Source organism: Rattus norvegicus, chromosome 7 (assembly GCF_036323735.1).
Source record: "Rattus norvegicus strain BN/NHsdMcwi chromosome 7, GRCr8, whole genome shotgun sequence".
NCBI lineage: Eukaryota > Metazoa > Chordata > Mammalia > Rodentia > Muridae > Rattus > Rattus norvegicus.
The window spans coordinates 107,042,164-107,063,670 of NC_086025.1; the positions used below are offsets into that span (position 1 = coordinate 107,042,164).

At 43.1% G+C, this 21,507-nt stretch overlaps 1 protein-coding gene and 2 non-coding genes across 24 annotated transcripts in view; 1 reads left to right on the forward strand and 2 right to left on the reverse strand.

Annotated features, from left to right (window-relative positions):
- Ptk2 (protein tyrosine kinase 2) overlaps nucleotides 1-21,507 on the reverse strand; it is a 205,136-nt gene that overhangs the window by 26,434 nt on the left and 157,195 nt on the right. For 17 of the 22 annotated variants that reach the window (NM_013081.2, XM_063263045.1, XM_063263051.1 and 14 more), the window contains 3 exons: nucleotides 8,104-8,215; nucleotides 2,354-2,440; nucleotides 185-322 (listed from right to left, as the gene is read on the reverse strand). In NM_013081.2, coding sequence (NP_037213.1) covers nucleotides 185-322; nucleotides 2,354-2,440; nucleotides 8,104-8,215 — 337 coding nt within the window. The other 5 variants (XM_063263058.1, XM_063263059.1, XM_063263056.1 and 2 more) reach the window with 5 other exon arrangements.
- Mir151 (microRNA 151) lies at nucleotides 19,217-19,313 on the reverse strand. The gene has a single exon (NR_031798.1). It is a non-coding gene; the product is annotated as a microRNA 151 (primary transcript).
- On the forward strand, nucleotides 19,217-19,336 carry Mir151b (microRNA 151b). The gene has a single exon (NR_037381.1). It is a non-coding gene; the product is annotated as a microRNA 151b (primary transcript).

The following is a 21,507-nucleotide window of genomic DNA, read 5'->3' on the forward strand; positions in this document are numbered from 1 at the left end:
TAGGTTGGCCTGGAAGTTACAATCCTCCTGCCTCATCTGGAATTCTTGGTATGGACTGCTATAACTGGCTAAATAGGTTATCTAGATTTTACAATTAAATAATCACAACCAAGCAAGAATTATAAATAACAGATGACTTAAACCACACTTTGTCCATTAACTTACTATAGCCAAGAACATTTACCTCCACACTGGGCTGCCACATGGACATCTCCTGAGGTCTGTGATTCCACAATTCTGTCTGGTCCAGAAGAGATGCCTGACCTGGGTAAATGCTGCCAGCCATGGCTGGGATTCCATGGGAACCTGGGTAGCCAGAGATCTGCAAGTGATTCAGGAGGCAATGTAAGTTTCTGATAGAACAGAGCTTCTGCTAGATCAAAAAATCAAACAACTTCTATTAAAAACATGCATAGTTAGCAGAACGGGCCCCAGATCCAAGTCTGATTCTCTGAGCATGTCTATTCTCTGATTCGATAAAAGATCTTACAGATGTCATGGACACAACTAAAGACAAAATTATTTGAGTGGATCCAATGTAATTACCAGGTCCTCAAGTGCAGGTTGGAAGCAGAATACTGAGTAATGGTTAGAGAACCAACGCTGCCAACTTTGAACTTGGAATAAACATGGAAGGGAACCAGGAGCTCAGGCATGCAGGTAGCTGGCAAAGCACACAAATGGGCATCATCCTCCACAACCCGCCCCAACCCGCCCCGCCAAGGTTTTGTAGCCCTGGCTGTCCTGGAACTCACTCTGTAGATGAGACTGGAGTAGAGCTCAGAGATTCACCTGCCTCTGCTTCTCAAGTACTGGGACTAAAGGCGTGCATCACTATTTTTTCCCCCCCTTTTTTTTTTCCGGAGCTGAGAACCGAACCCAGGGCCTTGCGCTTACTAGGCAAACACTCTACCACTGAGCTAAATCCCCAACCCCGTGCATCACTATTGCACTGCTGAGTTTTGGCGTTTTTAAGATTAAAAATAAATTACTTTTATTAGTTTAAAGTTATGTGTGTGTCTCTCTCTGGGTGCCCATGCCCATGCCCACACAGGTAAGGGGCATCGGATCCTCCTGAAGTTGGAGCTACAGGCAGTTGTGAGCTGCCTGACACAGATGCTGGAAAATGAACTAGAGACTTCTGCAAGAATCTCGCCAGTCCAGAAATGAGCTCTAAAGAAACTTTCAGGAAAGGCCATTTTTGGCTTCTGAGAGAACTTGGGGATCTATTTTCCTTGTGAAGCAGTGTCTCCCAGAACATAGGCCTAATCCATCAGCCCTAAAACAGTTCCTAGTGATGGGAATCTTCGTGTTATATCCAGAGCCCAAAACTTACCCAGCACCCACTGTCCTAGACTACCACAGACATATGGCCTTTTGTTTTCAAGTCAGTGTGTACCTCCTCCCCTGGTATCCTAGTACCATCAGTTAAGAACCTTTTTTTTCTTTATTGGCCCAAGACTCTCAGTAACCCTATGGAATGTCCTTAGCAAACCTTGTCATGGTGAAAAAAACTGACCCTTCAAGCACACATCCCACTTCAATTACATCAAACTCTGTAAAAGGAAAAATACAAATATACCTCTGCTGGCCAGGTAATAGGGATCAGAAGGGTGACAGTCTGGATGGCTAGGATCACTAGCTGGGAAGTACACAAAGAATGGGAACTATGCATTTCTAGCAGGTATTGATTTATAGTTCAATGTTAGTGAATGTCTTTCCCTTGGACAGCTGCTTCAAACCCAGCACCCTCCTCACTCATCTGTAGGGCATTTATCTGCCTTCACTTATAGATGCAGTGCTTTGCTTTAAAAAAAAAAAAAGATTAATTTGTTTGTTTGTTTAATGTCTGTCTTCAGCCAAACCAGAAGGCAGCATCGGATCCTGTTACAGAGGGTTGTGAGCCACCATGTAATTTCTGGGAACTGAACTCAGGACCTTTGGAAGAGCAGTCAGTGCTCTTAACCACTGTGCCACCTCTTTAGTCCCCCTCCTTTTGTTTTTGGTCTTCTGGAAGCCATAGAGTTCAGTCTTAGCTCTGCCTAGATATGTCTGTAGTTCCACCTTGTCCTTTAGAGGCAGGTGGGGAAGAATGGATCGAAGTATAGCCATAGGCACGGGCCTACCTGCTTTAAGACAAAACCGATGAACCTTGTGAGCCTGTGGGAGGTTGGAAGGGCATGGAGGTCAAGAGAACCACCTCCAAGGCAAAGACCAAGGTAGCCAGTTTCTTAGCTTCCACTCACCAAAGTAAGTAGACAAGCCAGAACACAGAAATGAACCCAAGGTTCTTCCTACCACACAAGTGTTGATGAGTCAAGCGGTATTTTCATACTTGTGACAATTTGTATACCTGATAGTGATTGGTCTGGACCATGTGCTGTGGGCTGGGATAAAATCCTTCACTGGACCTCGGGCTAGGATAACCAGGTCTGCTGGGCTGTGAACAAATCAACAGAGCATCATAAGGATGAGTCTTCCGAGTCTGAAAAACCAATGGCTCACAGCAAAGAAAATGCTAATACAACTCAGTTGAAAAGAATGAGCAAAGAAGTGAGATCTTCAGCAAAGAAAGATTCAACTACTGACACTTCCCCACAACTTACTTACCTGACAGTTAACTCAAAATGACACACAGCTTAAACATAAGAGGTCAAAGTATAACAATATTAGAAGAGAATAGGAGTTTATCTTTTAAATAACCTGGAGTGAGGCAATGTCTTCTTAACTACAATACCAAAACCTCAAAGGACAAAAGGGAACTCAAATATAAAATTTATATTATCAGAATAAAAAAAAAATCTTTGTGGGGGATGGGGATTTAGCTCAGTGGTAGAGCGCTTACCTAGGAAGCGCAAGGCCCTGGGTTCGGTCCCCAGCTCCGAAAAAAAGAACCAAAAAAAAAAAAAAAAAAAAATCTTTGTGTTAGAGATAACACCACAGGAGGAAGGCCAAGCTGAAAACTGAGAGGCTCTCAGAGCAACAAGAGTTCCCACAGGTGAGTGCTAAACTAACAAGCCATTTGACTAAGAAGTGGACAAAGCTTGCCACTGCCTCCTGAGAACTGGAATTAAAGGCATGCATCACCAAGTTCAAGGCCAGCCTGCACTACGGATCGAGTTCCAGGACAGCAAGAGCTACCCCAAAAAAACCTTGTTTTGAGGGGGAAAAAAAAGTGGCAACACAGAACAAACCAGGCTGGCCTAGGCTGTAAGACAAGATCTAAGGGTTAAGGACACGAGTAGACCCAAAGAGAATACAGACCGGGCAGAAAAAAGTGCTAGGCACCTTTGGGCAATTCCAAACCACAATGAGTGACTATATTATGAAATTAAAAAAACACAAAAATAAAAGTGAGGTCAGGAGGAATGAGCTCTGTGTACTGCTTCTGGGAATATAAAATGAAACAGCTGCTATGCAGAACAATATGCTGATCCCTGAGAAAACGAAACAGAATTACCACACAATTTAGCAAACCCACCAGAGAAATGAGGATGGAAGCCCACATAACAACACACACATGAATGTTCTTAAGAACACTGCTGGAGAGATGGCTCAGCACTGACTGCCCTTCCACAGGTCCTGAGTTTAAATCCCAGCAACCACATGGTGGCTCACAATCATCTGTAATGGAATCTTTCTGGTGTGTCTGACGACAGCTATGGTGTACTCATATAAATAAAATATAATTAAAAAAAAAACACATTGCTCCTGGCTGTGCATGCACAGTGAGTGGTAATGCATGCCTTTAATTCAGCACTTGGGAGGCAGAGACAGGGGGATCTCTGGTTTGCAGAGCAAGTTCCAGGTCAGCCAGGGCTACACAGAAAAACCCTGTCTTGTACCCCCCTCCTTTAATCCCCCCTCCCGCCACCAAAACTCCAATTCTCATAACAGTTAGAGAGGGTGAGCAATATCTGCCAACTGATGAGTGGATGAACAGAGTCAAATAGCCCAGGAAAGAGATAATTAAAAGGATGACGCAGTCATTAACTGTGTAGGATAGGTTTCGAAAGCCAAGAATGGGCAATACCCACATGGTAGCATCCACTCGCTTAAATCAGAGTGGTAAGTAATACACATGGGAAAACACACTTGTAGCTTATGCAGTTTATCCTGTACACACTAAATGGACCATTCTGCCAAAAATGTTGGAAAGTCATATCACCGCCCTGATCCTCCATTTTAAATAGGCTCAGAAAAGTCAGGTGCTACAAAAAGGCTCATACAACTGACAAGGGCAGAAACCCTAAATCTTTCTGCCATAATTCTACTCTGTTAACAAATACATTTATACCTCAACAAATAAAAAGGAATATCAAAGACATTAGCCTGAACAAGGCAAAACCTCTCCTAAACATCACACAGTGAGTCACATACTTTTACATTAGTTTTAGATTATTTTATGTGTATGGATACTTTGCCTGCATGTGTACCATGTTTGTGTCTGGTGTCCTTGTGGGTAACAAGGGGGGCATCAGATTCTCTGGGATTGGAGTTACTGATGGATATGAGCCTTGTAGGTGCTGAGAATCAAACCCTGGTCCTTTCAAAAAGCAACAAGTGCTCTAAACCTGAGCCATCTATCCAGCATGAGTCACATTCTCAAAGCAAGCAAGATGCTAGGGCAGCTCTGCTTCTGGACTCTGCCTAAACCAGTTCCCTTCTTATGCCCCGGCTTTGTTTCTGACTGTGCACAATGGATCAGCAGGATCTCTTTACTACGTCCTTCAAGGCCAACTTGGGTCATCATACAGCAAAATATATAAACGAGGGCATTTTGGCTGAATCTCCCTTGTAAAGATAAATAAAAAGGTGATGATCAAAGCTGGAGGTATGGAGTCAGCTGGTATGTCTTCTCTCAACAGTACGCAGGAGATTTTCTGATGACTACAATGGCTACCATAGAATGGAGGCCCAAGGAGTGATTCTGGGAAGTGAGACAGGACCAACTCCACTGTGCATACCAACACATGTACAGCTTGCATGGTTTATTAACTTTCTGGAACAGTGACTGTTTTAAAAAAAAAAAAAACAGAACAGAACAAACTAACAAAATGAACCTCATACAGCCATTTGACTAGAAATCAAAGAATAGTTCTTTATGTGCTAGAGATGGAATCTGGGCCACACTTTTCAGGTAAATGCTCTACCACTGAGCTATAAATCCCCAGTCAGGAAAGCACTGTGCCCCTGAAAGTGTTTCAGCACAATCGTGAATACTGTTTCCTAATGCTACACTCCAATCACTAAATGAATTTTCTTAAAATCAAGGGCCAGTATGGAATCTTAACCTACTCACCAATGTGCTAATTAAAACTAATGACTCTGACCTGCATTTTTGTTGTTAATTTTTTTTGAGATAAGGTTTTGGTATGTAGCTCTATCAATGTCTTCAAACATGGTATCTTCTGCATTAGCCCCGGGATGTGGGATGGTAGGCAAGAGCCACATCTTGCTTCTATCTTGTACCTTAGATGGAGTATTTACCTATGTGTGATTCTGTCACATCCCACCATCATCTGGAGAGCACTAGTTCACTAAGGTATGCAGACCATCTCAGTATGATACATTCTAGAAGACAGGATGTACCTCTGTATGAAACACCATCCTCCAAGCAAACAGCACCCTTTTACGGACAGCTGTGACTGCTTGCAAGATCCCCTTAAGGTCCTGCTTGTTGATGTACCTTCGTATAATGGGTTCATTCCTGCTGTACCTTCCTGCCGGGTATCTATGATTCAGTGCAGCTGGACATGGCCTTGGCTGTGTTAGATGATAAAGTATGGAAAGTTAACTAAAGTTCACATAATACTGTGGAACTTGGCAGTTGGTGCAGCTATTTTGGGGCCACCCATGCTCCTATAGGCAGCCTCTCCCCATAATCAATGGGTAAGACCAATATATAACCTGGTCTAGCAAGCTGGACTTGGTCACTGAAGCCTTTTCTGAAGCGAACATATTTCTGTGTCCCAAGAGGTTAACAACACAACTAACAGTCACATGTTCATCCCGGAGTCTATCATGGTCAAGAATTTTTGTTTGAAAATTCAAGTCTTAGAAATGATTTTCACTGAAGGGAGGGCTTCCTTTTACTTTTTGAGAAAATGTCCATCAAATCCATTAATCTGAACAGCATATTTTTCTCGTGCACCCTGGACAGGCCTTCACTCAATACTGTACCACCTTTATCAGGGCCATTCTTCCATAAACTGTGAGTTTTTCATACGAGCATGGTGGTGGAGATATGGTGTTCACTGGTGAAGTTTAGTGACACTGACTGATCTTTGTTGACAATAGCCAACTCATGCAACTGTCAAAGCAAGAAAAGGAGAAATAAATAGTTCTTGGTGTGACTAGGAGCCCAGCTCTAATCTCACAGACCTATGTAATGGTCACACGAGTGTGTGAAGCTGGGTCCCAACAAAAGTGCAATGAACTGGATTGGGGGCATACGCTGGTCTATGCTTTGAACAAATTAATTGGGGGAGGGGGAATCCTGAAGAATGCCTCAGAATGTGAATTTGAAAACACTAGTGTGAAAACTGATCGTGCAAGAGAAGGATATTTAATTTACGAGCTAGTCTTCCTACTTGAAGCCCAAAAGAAGCCAAACCACCTCTAACATATGAGTTTAATTTAAAAAGTCTGTTAAAAGTGAAATTGTTTAAAAAAAAACAACAGATTATTAGTAAAAGTTAAAGATACACAGGCACTGGCAGTATAAGCTCTGTAGCTACTCTTTTTTTTTTTTTTTTTTCCCGGAGCTGGGGACCGAACTCAGGGCCTTGAGCTTGCTAGGCAAGTGCTCTACCACTGAGCTAAATCCCCAACCCTTCTGTAGCTACTCTTAACTTAGAGAAATGCCATCTAGTGTGTTTCCAACAATGTCTCCAAGAGGCAGGCATACTTAATATGAGGTTTAGAGGAAGGGAAGCATGTGCCCTGTCATTAGACTGACACCAGCTATGCTTTAGATGAAATGCCTTGCTGGACCCCAAGTCTGAGAAATAAGTATGAGATTTCTCTTGCTTCCCAATATGGAATTACTCTGTAGTTGTCACAGAACTAAAATAGGAAATCAGGAGGCTGAGGCAGGCGGTAAAAGACAAAAAGTCCCTTAACAAATTTGAAACAAAACAAAACAAAACAAAACAAAACCTCACAGACAAAAGGTAAATAGCTCACAGAGGGCCATAAGTCCTGGAATGAAGGGTTGGTGCCTTTTCTGTAGGTAAGGAAAGATTTTGTTTGTTGTTGTTCTTAAACTGGGAACAACATCTGGTTCTTCAATGCCTGTCTCAAAGTTCTGCTCCCTCAGGTGGTAGGTCTTGTGCTCTGTGAAGGGCTGGGTAGTCGAGGGTCCCTGCTTTGTAGCCTGAGTTGGATTATTTATTCAAGTTGGTGTATGAAGAGTCTATCCTGTCCAAAACCAAAAGGATGTAAAGACTTCTCCATGTGTGCAAAGTGACAAGGGCCATCTGTTGTCCCAAATCCACAACCACTGTCCAGCTGTTGTAAAAAAAGGGAACAGCTTTCCTGAACTAATTAGAGGAGAGAAAGAAACTGGAAGTAACAAGAGAAGGCCAGGTGCCTTCATGCTAGGCGTGACAAAGTCTTGAAAGCAAATGCTGTAACCTCTCCAACACCTAGCCATCAGCCAAAACCCAGAAAGCAGCACACAAAACTCCAGCAAAACCAAAGCAAAAGGAATATAAGTGGAGTGGAAGAAGTGTGCCTATTTCAAATACACCAAACTCTTAGTGCTTGTGGCCTAGTCTGGTGCTTTAGCCCTTACTGTTTGGGAGATCTCTAATTCTCTTGCCAACAAGAGAAAAAGACAAGTCCCACCTAAACCTCCTGGGAGCACCACGAGGAGAAAAGGGCAGTTTCACATCAGGTTCTCATAGCCGCTGGCTTCCTCAGCTTCTACAGGGTGAGCAGCACACTGGGCAATCTATAGAGAGGAGGGTGACTAAGTTACAGTTCCTACTCCGCCAGTGACTTGGGGGCTCATCACACAGACAACAGTGTATATACCCCCACGGACTGTAGAACTTAGTTCAAGAGGACCCACAAAGCTGGGGCAGGGACCTCAGCTACCTTGGGTGGTGCTTCATCAGACCCTCCAGAGTCCCAGGACACTGTTGCCTGTCTTCTGGATTCCATCCTCATCCGTTCTTCTTGCTGCACCTTCTCTTCCTCCAGGATTGTGCTGGAGAAAACAATACACTGTGTTAAGGGGAGCTGACAGCCAATCACCCACCCCACTTAGCTAAGGGGACAGCAGTTACTCCCAGTACAAGACAGGCACAGAGAAAGGAGCCTAAATAACACAGGTTTCCAGCCAATTCAAAAAGGATTCTAGAAAAGCCATGGTGCCGACCGGTAAGTCCACTTAAATATTAGACATAGGTAAGAAAGACGGATGGTAAGAAAAAGACTCTGGTGAAACAAAGGCCAGGCAAGATGAGCTGCATACACACTGGAATTTATTCTGTGCAGAATAGAAGGACCCTGAGAGATTTCCAAGCACTTCTCTATCAAGCAGCTACACGTCTCTCTCCGGCAGACTGCATGGAAGCCGACTCCCACACAGCTCCAACTCACCAGCACATGGTAATCAACTCGTAAAAGCCAAGAGCTCCCCACCAGCTCAGTCAATAGTATACTAACTTTTGCCTCAAAAAAAAAAAAAAAAAAAAAAAAAAAAAAAAAAAACCCAAAACAAAAACCAACAACAACAACAACAACAACAAAAACCAAATAAAATGGCAGCAGTACTTACAGGTGCTTCTAAAGCACTGCCTGTTCTAAACTGGAAATGCCCCACTTACCACCACCAGGCTGCACAGCGGCCTCCGTGGCAATGCGGGCGGCGTCTCAGTCCTGGCTGTGTGCCATCCTGTAAACGCCTCAGAATGCAGCCCAGGGAACGTGGCCAGCCCCCCTATTCCCTACCGCCTCCTTGGGGCTTGGTAAGTAGCAGGTCTCTGAAATCTTCGTCTTAACTGTGGCAGCAGTTGGTTCTTCCCTCCACGCCTGCAACCTGGAGTTCTAATAATGAGGCTCATTCACAGATTCTGGCCCTTGGCAGCCAGATGGAGTAAATAACCACCCAGAATTACTCAGGAAACAGTGACATCAGCTGCACAGACTCCTTCTAATCTGGGAATCTGCCTGACTGTTTAAAAAGACATTCCTGCCGGCTAGGGGCTGGAGCCTGCTCTTCTCAGTCACCTCCTGAATCAGGAACAGACAGACAAAATTGATTCCATAGCTGGCCTTGAGTCAGCAAGCGGTCACTGTAGATACTAAGGAATGTTTTCTCCTTAAAGGAAAATGGAATGTTCTCCTCAAAGAAAAGACCCACTGCCTCTTTAAAAAAATGTTCTAGTCATGAGGTCCATCCTTCCTCCGAGGAAGATTAGTTTCCTTTTGTATCAGTTAGGAAGAGCAGTAGAACAAACTCATATATATCAAATTACCTTGAAATTTAAAATTTTCTCAGCAGCACAGGATGGGGCTTGGTGGAAGAGCACTTGCCTACAAATGCGCAAGGTCCTGATTCAATCCTAAGCACAGAGAGCACTGAATCCCAAGAAGCTTTTAAAGTGTATAAAACTATGGCAGCTTCTCATCAAGAAATGTCTCTTGATGAGAAGAAATGCCAATGGCTACCTACACACAAAATCAAACTACAGCGTGAAGTATAAAAGGGCAGCCTTGTCTTGGCAAATTCACTTATACTCCTATCTCTAAGTCTGCAATCAACGTTCACAGGCCTGCTACACAGCCACACGTGCCTTTGAATGAACTGCCCAATACAGAACACCCATGATCTTAGCAAGAGCCACACAGTTCCCTAGTGGGAACATAAGCAGTTCAACCTAGGTTCCCAGATCACAGATACATTGCAACCCCAAGGGTAAGGGTGTATGAGCATAGGGACCTGGGTAGAAAAGGCCATTTTCTGGACAAGGGGGGCACTAGCCCGGGATCACAGCTGGTTAGTCATCAATAGCTGGTGGGTTACTTTCTTGGAGGAGGCCCAGTTTGAAACTGGGGAGAAGCACATTCTGGTAAGATCTCCAGAGCTCTGTTCTCTATCACCAACATCAGATAGCAGATCCTGACACTTTAAAAATTAAAACAAAAGCAAAAACCTGAAATGCCTGACAAAAATCAAGGTTAAGAAAAAAAAAACAAAACAAAAAAAAAAAAACAACCACCAAAAAGTAAAGTCCTTTCTTCTATTTCTTAAACCAAACTAAAATATAGGTAGATGAAAGAAGGCTAAGTAGGACCGTTTTTTCAAGCAATGGAAAGTTCCCATGGCCTATATTTTACATGCTCTATGAAATGGGTTACCTGATCTACTGCCCACCCAACTGCTGAGACCTCTGAGGTTCCCTTATTATAGATGTTCTCAGGCTCCAGCAGGCTAGCCTCTTCTGTCCACAGTTAAACTCCCTTTCTCTGATCACCCTGAAATTACTGCCCGAATCTTCCTTTCAGTGCGTAAGCGTATAGTGTAAGCTTCCTGCATTGTTCAGGAGTGGATCAAGTCCCTCTGACCAATAAAAGAGTATTTGCACACTGATAAGGCTCCAGTGAGTAATCAAGCAGGCCAGACTTTCATCTCAAAAAGTGCAAAGATAACTGAGAAGCTATTCTTTCCATTTCAACATTCATTCTCATACCAGATATAGAATGTCAAGTGCTCTTGAGAATCTATAACTTGTTGCTCAGAGAAACCAGGAATATAAATAAACCCTAAAGGTCTGTTTGACACTGGGTGGCTAGCCCACATATGGGGCCCCCAGAGTCACTTTCTGCAGCTGCTGAGAGTCAAAGCAGCAACAGAGGACGTGTAGGGTGATGGAGGTCAGACTGCTGCATATTTTCCCAAACTCACAATATTTTTAATAGTGATACATTCCACTGAAAAGCTTTTAGCTGCCTAATGTACATGGGCAATGATGGATGGAGGCTTACAAGTTGTTAATTCGAAAATGGATAGAACAAAACAAAACAAAACAAAATGGCTGAAACGTCATTTAGATAATTATGGATGCTTATTTGTGGACCACAGCTAGGAAAAGAGTTCTGAAAGGGGAGAATTTTATTTAATATTAAATCTATTTCTTATTTTCTTCACTTGAGAAGAAAAAAGTCACCAAAGAGGTCAACTCACTGTCAAAACCATGGAGACTATGATAACTGCTCTGACTTCTTTTTTGGCCTCACAACCACATTGGTAATTCACAGGTAGTTCAACAATGAAGTAGTTGCTGGGCCCTTGTTTCCAGGACAAAATGCCAAGTCATCAGCCAAGGATGTTTCATAAATGCTTAAGGCTACTCAGTCTTGGGGAGTCTGGGGTTCAAAGTCCTTGGCTACTCCAAAGGAAAAGGCAATAGTGAGAGCTAATTCTCCCCAGCTAGCTGTTCCACCATTCTCAAGCGAGAAGAGCACCATGATGGAGAGACAGAAGAGTTTAGAAAAAGGTGAGCATGCAAGCAAATCCGCCTGCCTTAAGCCATCAGGAAAGATGGACCTTCTACACTTCCCTTTCCCCTATATCGAAATGCTGGGGCTAGAACCCCGGCCTCACATATGCCACCTCTGCCCCCATGTCATCTCTGTAGTATCTATTCTATGGGTTACTATGGCTTACTGTGATACAAACTCTTCTCTTTGAAATTATAAAATATTTATTTTTAAAGATTAAAAAAAACTTTGATATAGGGCAATTAAAAAAAAAGGGATTAAACTCTAGTCACCAAAATAAAGGGTTGGCATCCCAACATTTGCTTTGGATACAAACTCAGTCTGCGTCTGTAGTTATTTAAGTCAGTCTGGAAAATACCCAGAGAAAGCAGCAGTAAATCCAAAGAAAAAGGCTAGAGAAAGGACTTGCTCTGGCAAGTTCACGGGAACACCAGTTCTGAAACATGATCTCTTACAGTTACTAAACATTGCCTCACCACAAAGGAATGGACTTGACCTTTCCACAAACTGGGGGTGTCCTTGAAGGAAACAAGTCTATAGCTTGAGCTGGGCTTGTGAGGGCAGACAGATTGCTCCAGTGGTGCTGGAACCTGGCAACTGTCTCTTCCCTGATGATGTAACTTAAACAAAGGGAAACAGGCTCTGCTGGTCGATTGCTATAGTAACCACCTCAAGATTGGTTTTCTAATTAAGATTATTTTATTATTTTATATGTATGGGTATTTTGTCTGCATATATGTCTGCTTACCATGTGTGTGCCTGGTGCCTGTGGAGGCTAGAAGGGTATGTCAGATTAGTTGGAATTAGTTACAGATGGTTGTGTGGCTCCATGTCGGTGCTGAGAATTGAACTTGGGTCTTCTGAAAGGTATCCTTGTGACTCATTTTAAGGAGAACCCCCCCCCCACCAAAACAAAACAAAATAAAACAAAACAAAAAAAAAAACCCGAAGGAAGTGGATGCTAAAAAGAACTCAGATGTTGGAATTAGTAGATAATGATTTCCAAGATGCTCGAGGATATAAGAGAAAAATTGTTTAGAATTTTAAAACAATAGAAAATATAAATAGAAAGTCAAGTGGTAATTCCACCCTGGAAGATGTCTGAAATAAAAATCTCAATAATTGGTAGGATGTAAATGACAAGAGTTAGGGAACTTGAAGAAATTACAAACTGAAAAAGGAACAGAGGAGAGGAAGTGAGAAGAAACTACTCACAGCAGGAGAGTTGCTGGGGCTATAGCTGAGGATGCTACCAAAGGTGTTAGCCATCTGTGGTGAGCCAGGCCTATAATCGCAGCAGTTGGGAGGCTAAAGCAGGCAGGAGGATGTCTTTGAGCTCAGGACCTTATAGTGAGTTTTAGCACAGCTTAGTTAACGAGTGAGGCCTTATTTCAGAAGCAAACCCCACCAATGAGTAAGCAAAGCAAATCAACTGCAATAACAAAGTTTATTGTAGATTGTAACTGGAATCTACAAAGGAAACAAGAGAAATAAAACAGAAAAAACATACTTAGAAGATTTTTAGTATCATATGTAAACACATGATGTGTACGTGTGTGCATGTGTGCCATGAAACTTATCTGAAGGCCAATTCCGTGAAGATAGCCCACTACTTCTACCTTTACATGAGTTCTAAGGATTGAACTCAGATCTCCAGGCTTTCATGGCTAGTTCCTACGCTGGCTGGGAAACTGCCTGACCTAGAAAAAAAAATGTATCTTAAGAAACAACGAGGGGGGGTTGGGGATTTAGCTCAGTGGTAGAGTGCTTGCCTAGAAAGCGCAAGGCCCTGGGTTTGGTCCCCAGCTCCGAAAAAAAGACCCCCCAAAAAAAAAAAAAAAAAAAAAAAGAAACAACGAGGGGTGGGGGTGAGGATGGTGGTGATTGGCTCAGTGAATAAAGCACTCATCATAAAGTATGGGACTAGTGACACCTACCCACACACACACACACACACACACACACACACACACACACACACTCACTCACTCACACTCAGGGTCATGTATACATAATACATGCAGATGAATCCAATACATTCTGGATTGAGGTGATAAACCAGCCTGTGCATTTTCATGAACTCTGATTATCTCCACATAGACAATGAGATGTTAAAGATGTATGTTATATGTTATAATTCTTAGTATTAACACTAGAAGTAAAACATAAATTTGAGAGAGAGAAGAGAGTGAAGGAAATGCTGGCTTCAGAGGGCCACAACTCTGGCCACAGAAAATTTCTCTGTTCTGGTTAGGCTTTAGGCCTTTCTCCTCCTCCTATACCCTTTCAGCGGTTCTTCCCATGTAGACCAGGCAGGCCTCAAACTTGTAACCCTCCTGCCTCCAACCCAATGTTAGAATTGCATGCTTAACTATTCCTTTGATATTCCTACATTCATATACTTGTCCCATCTCTCTATCTAATAAGCTCAAGCATAGGAGAAACCACCTAGAAAAGACCCTGACACTTCACTTTCCAGAGAGGAAAAGAGACCATTTGTGGACATAGGAGCAGTAACTCATGAGACGAAATTCAGCACGTGGTATCAAGACATACTAAAGAGAGTGTGAAGAGAAAGAAAATGGTGAAAGAACTATGGTAGTTGTAGCAGATCAGTTTGACAGCTCCATTGGGGTTCACAGGATGCTTTGGGTGTTAGATGATAAATGTGAGTCACAGCTGAGATACCACTCCGTCAGGCCAGAGGTCTCCTGCTACATATGAAATAGGTAATGGGAGGTAATCAGAGCAAAGGTAAGTAGAGGAAAGATGAGAAACTGTTGAGGAAGGGTATACAGTGGAAGAGGCAAGAAAACAGGGTTTCTGGAGGGTAAAGTAGGTCAAACCTTGATCCTGCCCCTTGGGAGCTATGTAGTCTAAAACAAGCCGCATGACGTCTAAGCCTCAGGCTCTCCAATGAGGAGCAAGAATGTCCACCCTTTGGATGATCTGTGCAATCTAAGTAAGCAGTAGCCATGACATGGTCTGGAGCATCAGTTCTTATAACTCCTTTAGGGATTGCATATCAGGTATCATGCATATCAAATATGTACGTTGTGATTCATACCAGTAGCAAAATTAGAGCTCTGAAGTAGCAATTAAATACTTTTATGGGGTCATCACAACATGAGAAGCTGCAGTAAAAGGTTACAGAAGTTTGAGAAATACTGGTTCTATAGCAGTTCTCAGGAGTAGATCCTGTGGAATCTAACTTTCAGGTATCCTCAGACCACACATAAAGGCACATTAGAGGCTATTAACTAGGAAGAGAAATACTGTGAATATTTAGGAGTGGCAGAACCAATGAAGTAAAAGGAATCAGTTAAGAAACATTATTTCTAAAGGAAATAATCGAAATTTTGCATGAAATTCCTACTAAATTAAGATGGGCTACTTATATTTCATTTCTGGGAAAGCTGTTGATGCTACAGGCATCTGAGGAAATAAAAGGACTCAATGGGAAGCAAACACCAGACTTTTCTTTTGGGTAATATCTAGCCTCCAGATGATGGTACCAAGGAAAAACTCACTGGCACGAAGACAGGAAGTGTTGGTAAGACACCACCTTTGAAACTGGGAATTACTTTAAAAAGTGCACAGTATGCTACCATTAAATCTAGACAGGCATTAGATCCAAAACTTGCCAAGTAGGACAAATGAAGGACCACCAAGTGTAATTAGTACACTGGTTTAAGAAATTGTGTAGCTAGTGGTTCCTGTACCAGTAGCAAGAAAGGCTTGCCTTAAATTATATTAAATTCCAGCACACAGTCCTGGGGGACCATACCTCATAACTTTGGATCTGAAAAAGCTCTGATGTCACTATGGCCTTCCAGGCTGACAGCACATGTGACAGCACTTGCACATGTAAGGTTTTGATAAACTGTCTCATTTTATTCTACAAAACCAGTATGGGGCAGTATCTGATCCTGATCCTACAGAAAAGCTAAATACCTTGTCACAGCTTAAGTATTTCTTGAAAAATTCGCACCTTCATTCCTCGACAATTACCAGTCAATTAACTAGATAGAACCACCCAGCAGCTTCACAGGCAACTTAAGTTTGCAGTGAATTCCTTACCTGTCTTGAGGGTAGGACACCAAAACACAAAATGAAAACAACTTAAGAACTTTTTGCCTGCAGCCACCAGGCTAAGTTACAGTCCAGACCAAACAGACTTCTCTCAAATGCCAGCACTGATAAAGCTGAACAGCAGAAGAGCCGCAAAACAGAAAGCTAAACAAAGGCTCCAAAGCTCCACCCTACATCACATATATATCCCCAAATTCCCAGAAGCTTCAGGCTGGAACCAAGGCATAGACCCGAAAGATGCTCCAACATACAACAAGGACACATGGTCCACTATGTTCACTGCAGCCTTATTAATAATAGCCAGAAGCTGGAAAGAATGCAGATGCCCTTCAACAGAGGAATGGACACAGAAAATGTGGTACATCTACACAATGGAGTACTGCTCAGCTATTAAAAACAATGACTTCATGAAATTCACAGGCAAATGGATGGAACTAGAAAATATCATCCTGAGTGAGGTAACCCAGTCACAAAAGAACACACATGGTATGCATTCACTGATAAGTGGATATTAGCCAAAAAGAAGCTTGGAATACCCTAGACACAACTCTCAGACCATATGAAACCTAAGAAGAAATACCATACCAAAATGTGGATGCTACAATCCTATTCAGTAGGGGGAAGACAATTATCTCTGAAAGTAGAGGGAGAGAAGAAGGAGAAGGAAAAAAGGGGAGCCAGTTCAGATACGGAAGGAGATGGGAGAAAAGTATAGAGTGTCAGGAACTTGAAAGGAGGTGTGTAGCAGTGGGGAAGGGGGATCTGGAGGTAGTGACGCAAGAGGATTCCAAGACCCAATATGGAGGACATTAGCTGAAATACCCAACAAAGGGGAGATAGAACCTGTAGAGACCATATCCAGTGGATAGGCATGACCCTCAACCGAAGGATGGGGCCACCCACCCACCTTAAAAATATTGATCCAGAATTCCTCCTGTCAAAAGGCAATACAGGGACAAAGAGTTGAGCAGAGACTGAAGGAAATGCCATTTAGAGACTGCCCCACCTAGGGATCCATCCCATCTGCAGACACCAAACCCAGACACTAATGATGATGCCAAGAAGTGCTTGCTGACAGAAGCCTGGTATAGCTATTCCTTGAGGGACTCTGCCAGAGCCTGACCATACTGATGTGGATGTACACAGCCAAACACTGGGCTGAGCGCAGGGACCCCAATGGAGAAGTTAGGGCAAGGACTGAAGGAGCTGAAGGGGTTGCAACCCCATAGGAAGAACAACAGTATCAACCAACCAGACCCCCCAAAGCTCCCAAGGACTAAACTACTGACCAAAGAGTACACATGGCGGGGACCCATGGCTCCAGCTGGATATGTAGCAGAGGATGGCCTTATCTGGCATCACTGGAAGGGGAGCCCCTTGGTCCTGTGGAGGCTTGATGACTCAGGATAGGGGAATGCTAGGATGCTGAGGCAGGAGTGGGTCAGGCGGGTGTGGGAGCACGCTCATAGAGGCAGGGGTGGAGGGGGAGGAGGTTTTTGGAGGGGAAACTGGGAAGGGGGATAACATTTGAAATGTAAATAAGTAAAATAACCAATAAAAAATGGGGGGGGGGGGAGACTGCCAAGAAAACAAACAGCTTACAGCAAACACCCTGAAAGTGGGCAATGCTGTCATACCTTCTGATACTCATTGTGCAAGAGAGCAGGAGCCACAACACCTGCTTTCCTTCAATTTAATACCACTCAAGTGTTCTTTGATCCAAAAGAACAGCATCTTAGTACCTGCTAGCCACATAATATCTAGGTAGTAGGACAACTTACACCGATGGCCTCTGATGGCCTCCTGAGTCGCAGCTTATGTCAGGTCAAGTACTTCACTACCGTTTTAATCTTCTGTTTTAGAAACCATCTGAGACAATGCTGACATTAACAATGTCCTGTGGCACAATGCTAGGGTAACACAAAGAGCTCAATAACTGTCACTTTTTGATGTTGTTACTGTGAAGCTCATTACTGAGGTCAGACTCTTGATATCAAACATATGCTCTTTCTGAAGGGCTCAGTGACAGCAGCTCAAAACACATGCCTCACTACTCGGTGGGTACATGCTCTTTACAACACAAGAGATCCTGGTCTTACCACTTACATCCTCTTAGTGTGAACAAAGAATGCTTAGAAACACATGACAGTATCCAAAGGTTAAAATGAACAAAACCTAAAAACGACTACTGGCATTACAACTCAAGTTTTGCTCACTTTGAAAAAGTGTCAGCGTCAACCTGTGTGGACCACAAATACAGCCCCAAGCTTGTGCACATACATAATTGGCAGCAAGCCTCCTGTTCAGATGCTGCTGTGTTAATGAACTACTAGTTTTCTAACCACAAACTGAAAAGTACCTTAATTCCCACCACTAATGGGATTATCAAATTAACAATGGTGATTATCAAAATAACAATTCATTCAAAAACAGGACTCTCTCCATCAGTGACATTGGCATGGGGTAGGAGACACAGCTACCAGGATACCACCTAACTAAGTAAAAGGGGCCACCACCCAATGATAACCCTAACATGAAGGTCAAAGAAGGCAGAAGGAGCCACTGCTAGAACAGCAACTTTGGTAGAGCTCTAGACTGAAAATCTTGTTGACACTGGTTCCCAGTTATGTCCACTTTGTGAAGATGCACCAAACTGATCATCCTGCATTCAACTCAGTGTTGTTGGTATGTTTATTCTATTAATAAAACCCAAAGGGTGCATAGAAGCTATGGTGCAAAGCTAGCCTGGTAGTTCTGCTTGACTATTGCCCTCATTATCTACAAAGGACTCGAGGAACTGAGTATGAGCCAAGCACACTCACAGATGCTCTTTATTATGTGCACAGACGCTTCATTCCAAGACGTCATTGCTAGGAAATGTTCATATTGAGCAGAACCTCCAAAAGCTCTTTATTATGGTTCCTTGGCACAGGAAGGATTTTCCAATACAAATGTTTAATGCATATTATATCTGCCAGTCACAAAAAAGTAACAAAGTGCTGGGGACATATGAGAGCTTTTTACTGACCATATTAATATACTGCCATTTAGGAAGAGTTCATCCCTAATAGAAATGCCAAGAACTAATCTCATTCTGCATCTGCATGAGTTAACCCTTGTGAGCACATAAAAGGACACAAAGAGACCATTTCTTTGAACCTTAGGAACCCATTCAAGAAAGTGTGGCCAAGACTCTTTGCTAAGTAGCAAGCATCTGATGGTGACTTTCTCAGCTCTCAGTCCCAGGGAAGCCACAGTTCAGCTGTGGATGCTACAGTGATGATCTGCTCAAAGGGTTCCTTAAAAGTAGTTGAGGGGACAAAGTTGGGAATCATGTTTGATTTCTTGGTGTGGCAAAGTGCTACTTGCTTCTTTAGTAAAGAATTGGATGTAATATAAACGAAGCAAACCTCAATAACAGAACTCATTTAATTATTGTGCATGTTGTTCATGGAAAACCCAACAAGGAATTGTGTTATAAAGTACACAGTAAAATGTCTTATGTTGGCCATACTACAAATGTTCCAAAGGTGAAGTCCAACTCCACTGCAGTCACTGAGTACAAGATAGCCATGGCTACAGTAGAAGCACATGTGCACTGTGCTCCTGGCGGGAGGTGAGTATGACGATCCCTGTCCTCAAGGAGCCTCAGTCTAGTAGGGAGGAGACATACTAGACTGTGAGCTCCTCGAGGGCAGGAAAGCGCTCCATCATCTGTGCTCCATGCCCAGGACCTGAGTAGTCCAGGTGCAGCTGGCTGGAGCATGGCTAACCCAAGAGAGCTACAGGGACTTGAAGAACAGGCTGCAAAGTCACAGAAGGGCCAGCCAGGACACAGAGCCAAGAAAAATGGGATTCTGCCAGTGGAAGATGCATTTCATGTGTTTAGAGTCTGGCCTTGTTTAAGAGGTCAAGATATTCTTGGGCCCTAAATGTATCCTTTCAGCTTTTGCCTGGACACAGAAAGAAGCCAGTGGAAGGTGCTTGAGCAGCATCAATACTTTCCTAGAAAATCATACTGAACCAGTTACTGCCAGCTAGATGAGAAGGAGCCGAAGGCACTGGAGAAGCTGGCTTAGAGAACAGAGTTTCTTAGACAGCATGATGTACTGCATGAAAGTTACAAAGTTTGAGGCTTCTGAGCAGAGCAAGCTCAAAGCTATAGATGGAGAGGCAGTGCCTACGAGTGGGCCAGGCAGTGAGGAAAGGTACATACAGCACACAAAAGTTAAGGAAAAGGAATGGCCAGTCTAAGCACAAGAGGTAGAATATCGTGTCTGTAAGGAAAGAAGGTAGTATTAGGAGGCAGACACATAAAGCTGGAAAAATCAGCAAATAGGGTACAGAGAGGGTGATGGATTTCCCACCAGAAAGGAGATTTTAAGGCTAGGATCTGTCAAGATCAAAGGGGACTTCAGCAAAATGCAACCAGCAAACAAACACATCTTCTGAGCTAAGCAGCTTAACAGCTACAACATAGAATACAAAGCAGTTAAAGACTCAGAGTTTCGGATGGAAGAAAACTCAGGAAAAAAGACTGTGGTTGCTACAGGCATCTAAAAGCCTACCATGAGAAAAGCAGTACAGAGCTGTGTGGCAGGGAAAGGAGCCATACCCAGGGCTGAGAGTGGAGTGTTCTTATGGAATTGGGTCTCACTGCACTAAATGATGACAGCTGCCACTATCTCTTCAGTGGGACTATTGAGCTTTCTGCGTTGAGGACACAAATGTACTTAGCAAACAGCGGTCATTTTATAAACTGCCTACTTCTCCCATGGGGCCTGACCTCCTTGACACACTCCCACAAGAAGCCTCAGTCGAAGACAGCTCCTGAGAGCCTATAGAAGTGGCAGAGGAATAGGCAGTTAGATGAGCATTCTGTCCTGCAGCAGTTGGAGATGCCTTTGAAAACAATACAGTCAATGAACAAAAAAAAAACAAGTTCAGGGAAGTCTCCTAAATTTGAGAGAAGATGGTAGCACATACTGAGCCAAAGTACTGTTTCAGGCTGCACATCCTGCAAATTATATTAAAACACAATCTTATCAAAGTACTAGCTCAGTCCAAATCAACTCAACAAACTTTTCCTCAGTCACCTGGTGCCCAGTCCTAACCCAGCACTAACCTGCAGAAATGAGTAGGACATGGTGACATCTAGCAGATTGAGTCATGCCAGGGACACAGACAAGCCAATCTAAATCTTCTCTGACCCAGAATTAGGTAGTCTGCAGATGCTTCTTTGAGGGGATCAGCACAAATCTGGTTTCTGTGTGAGCTTCCAGAGGACTGGTAACTCCTCAAGACCTAGTTAGTGCCTACCAGTGCCTGGCACAAAATTTCCAAATAAACAACAGATGTCTTAAATACAACAGCAGTAGTTTTCAAAAGGCACCAAAGTAAAGCCCTCTCTTTGATGGGATTAATGGGGGAAGGTTTATTGGAGGAGGGAACATCTTGGCTAGATTCTGAATATTGACTAGGAGTTCATCAAGTAGAAAAGAGATATGGAGAATACAGCATGTGAAAAAGTCAAGAGCCATGGCAGGAGGGTTATAAAACAGTCAGGTGTGGCTGGTGCACAAAATGCCATGGAGGAGTTTTGTGAGATGAGACTGGCGATGTAAGCTGGGTGATTATAATGATAGGTCTGATCAAGCCTACTAAGTCAGAAGGTAGGTAAATGAATTAAGATCATAATCAGAGCTTCAATGAGAGCTGAAGATCTAATTCACTGATAACCCTAAAGTAACGAAATATACAAATCAAATTCCAAATTATCTGTGTCCAAAAGAAGCAGTTCCAACTTAGATATGCTGACATAACCATCTCAGAACTATGACTGCAGAGGAGGAGAAGCAGCAAACCTGACCCCGCCCCAGGCCCTTGCCACCCCACTCCTAC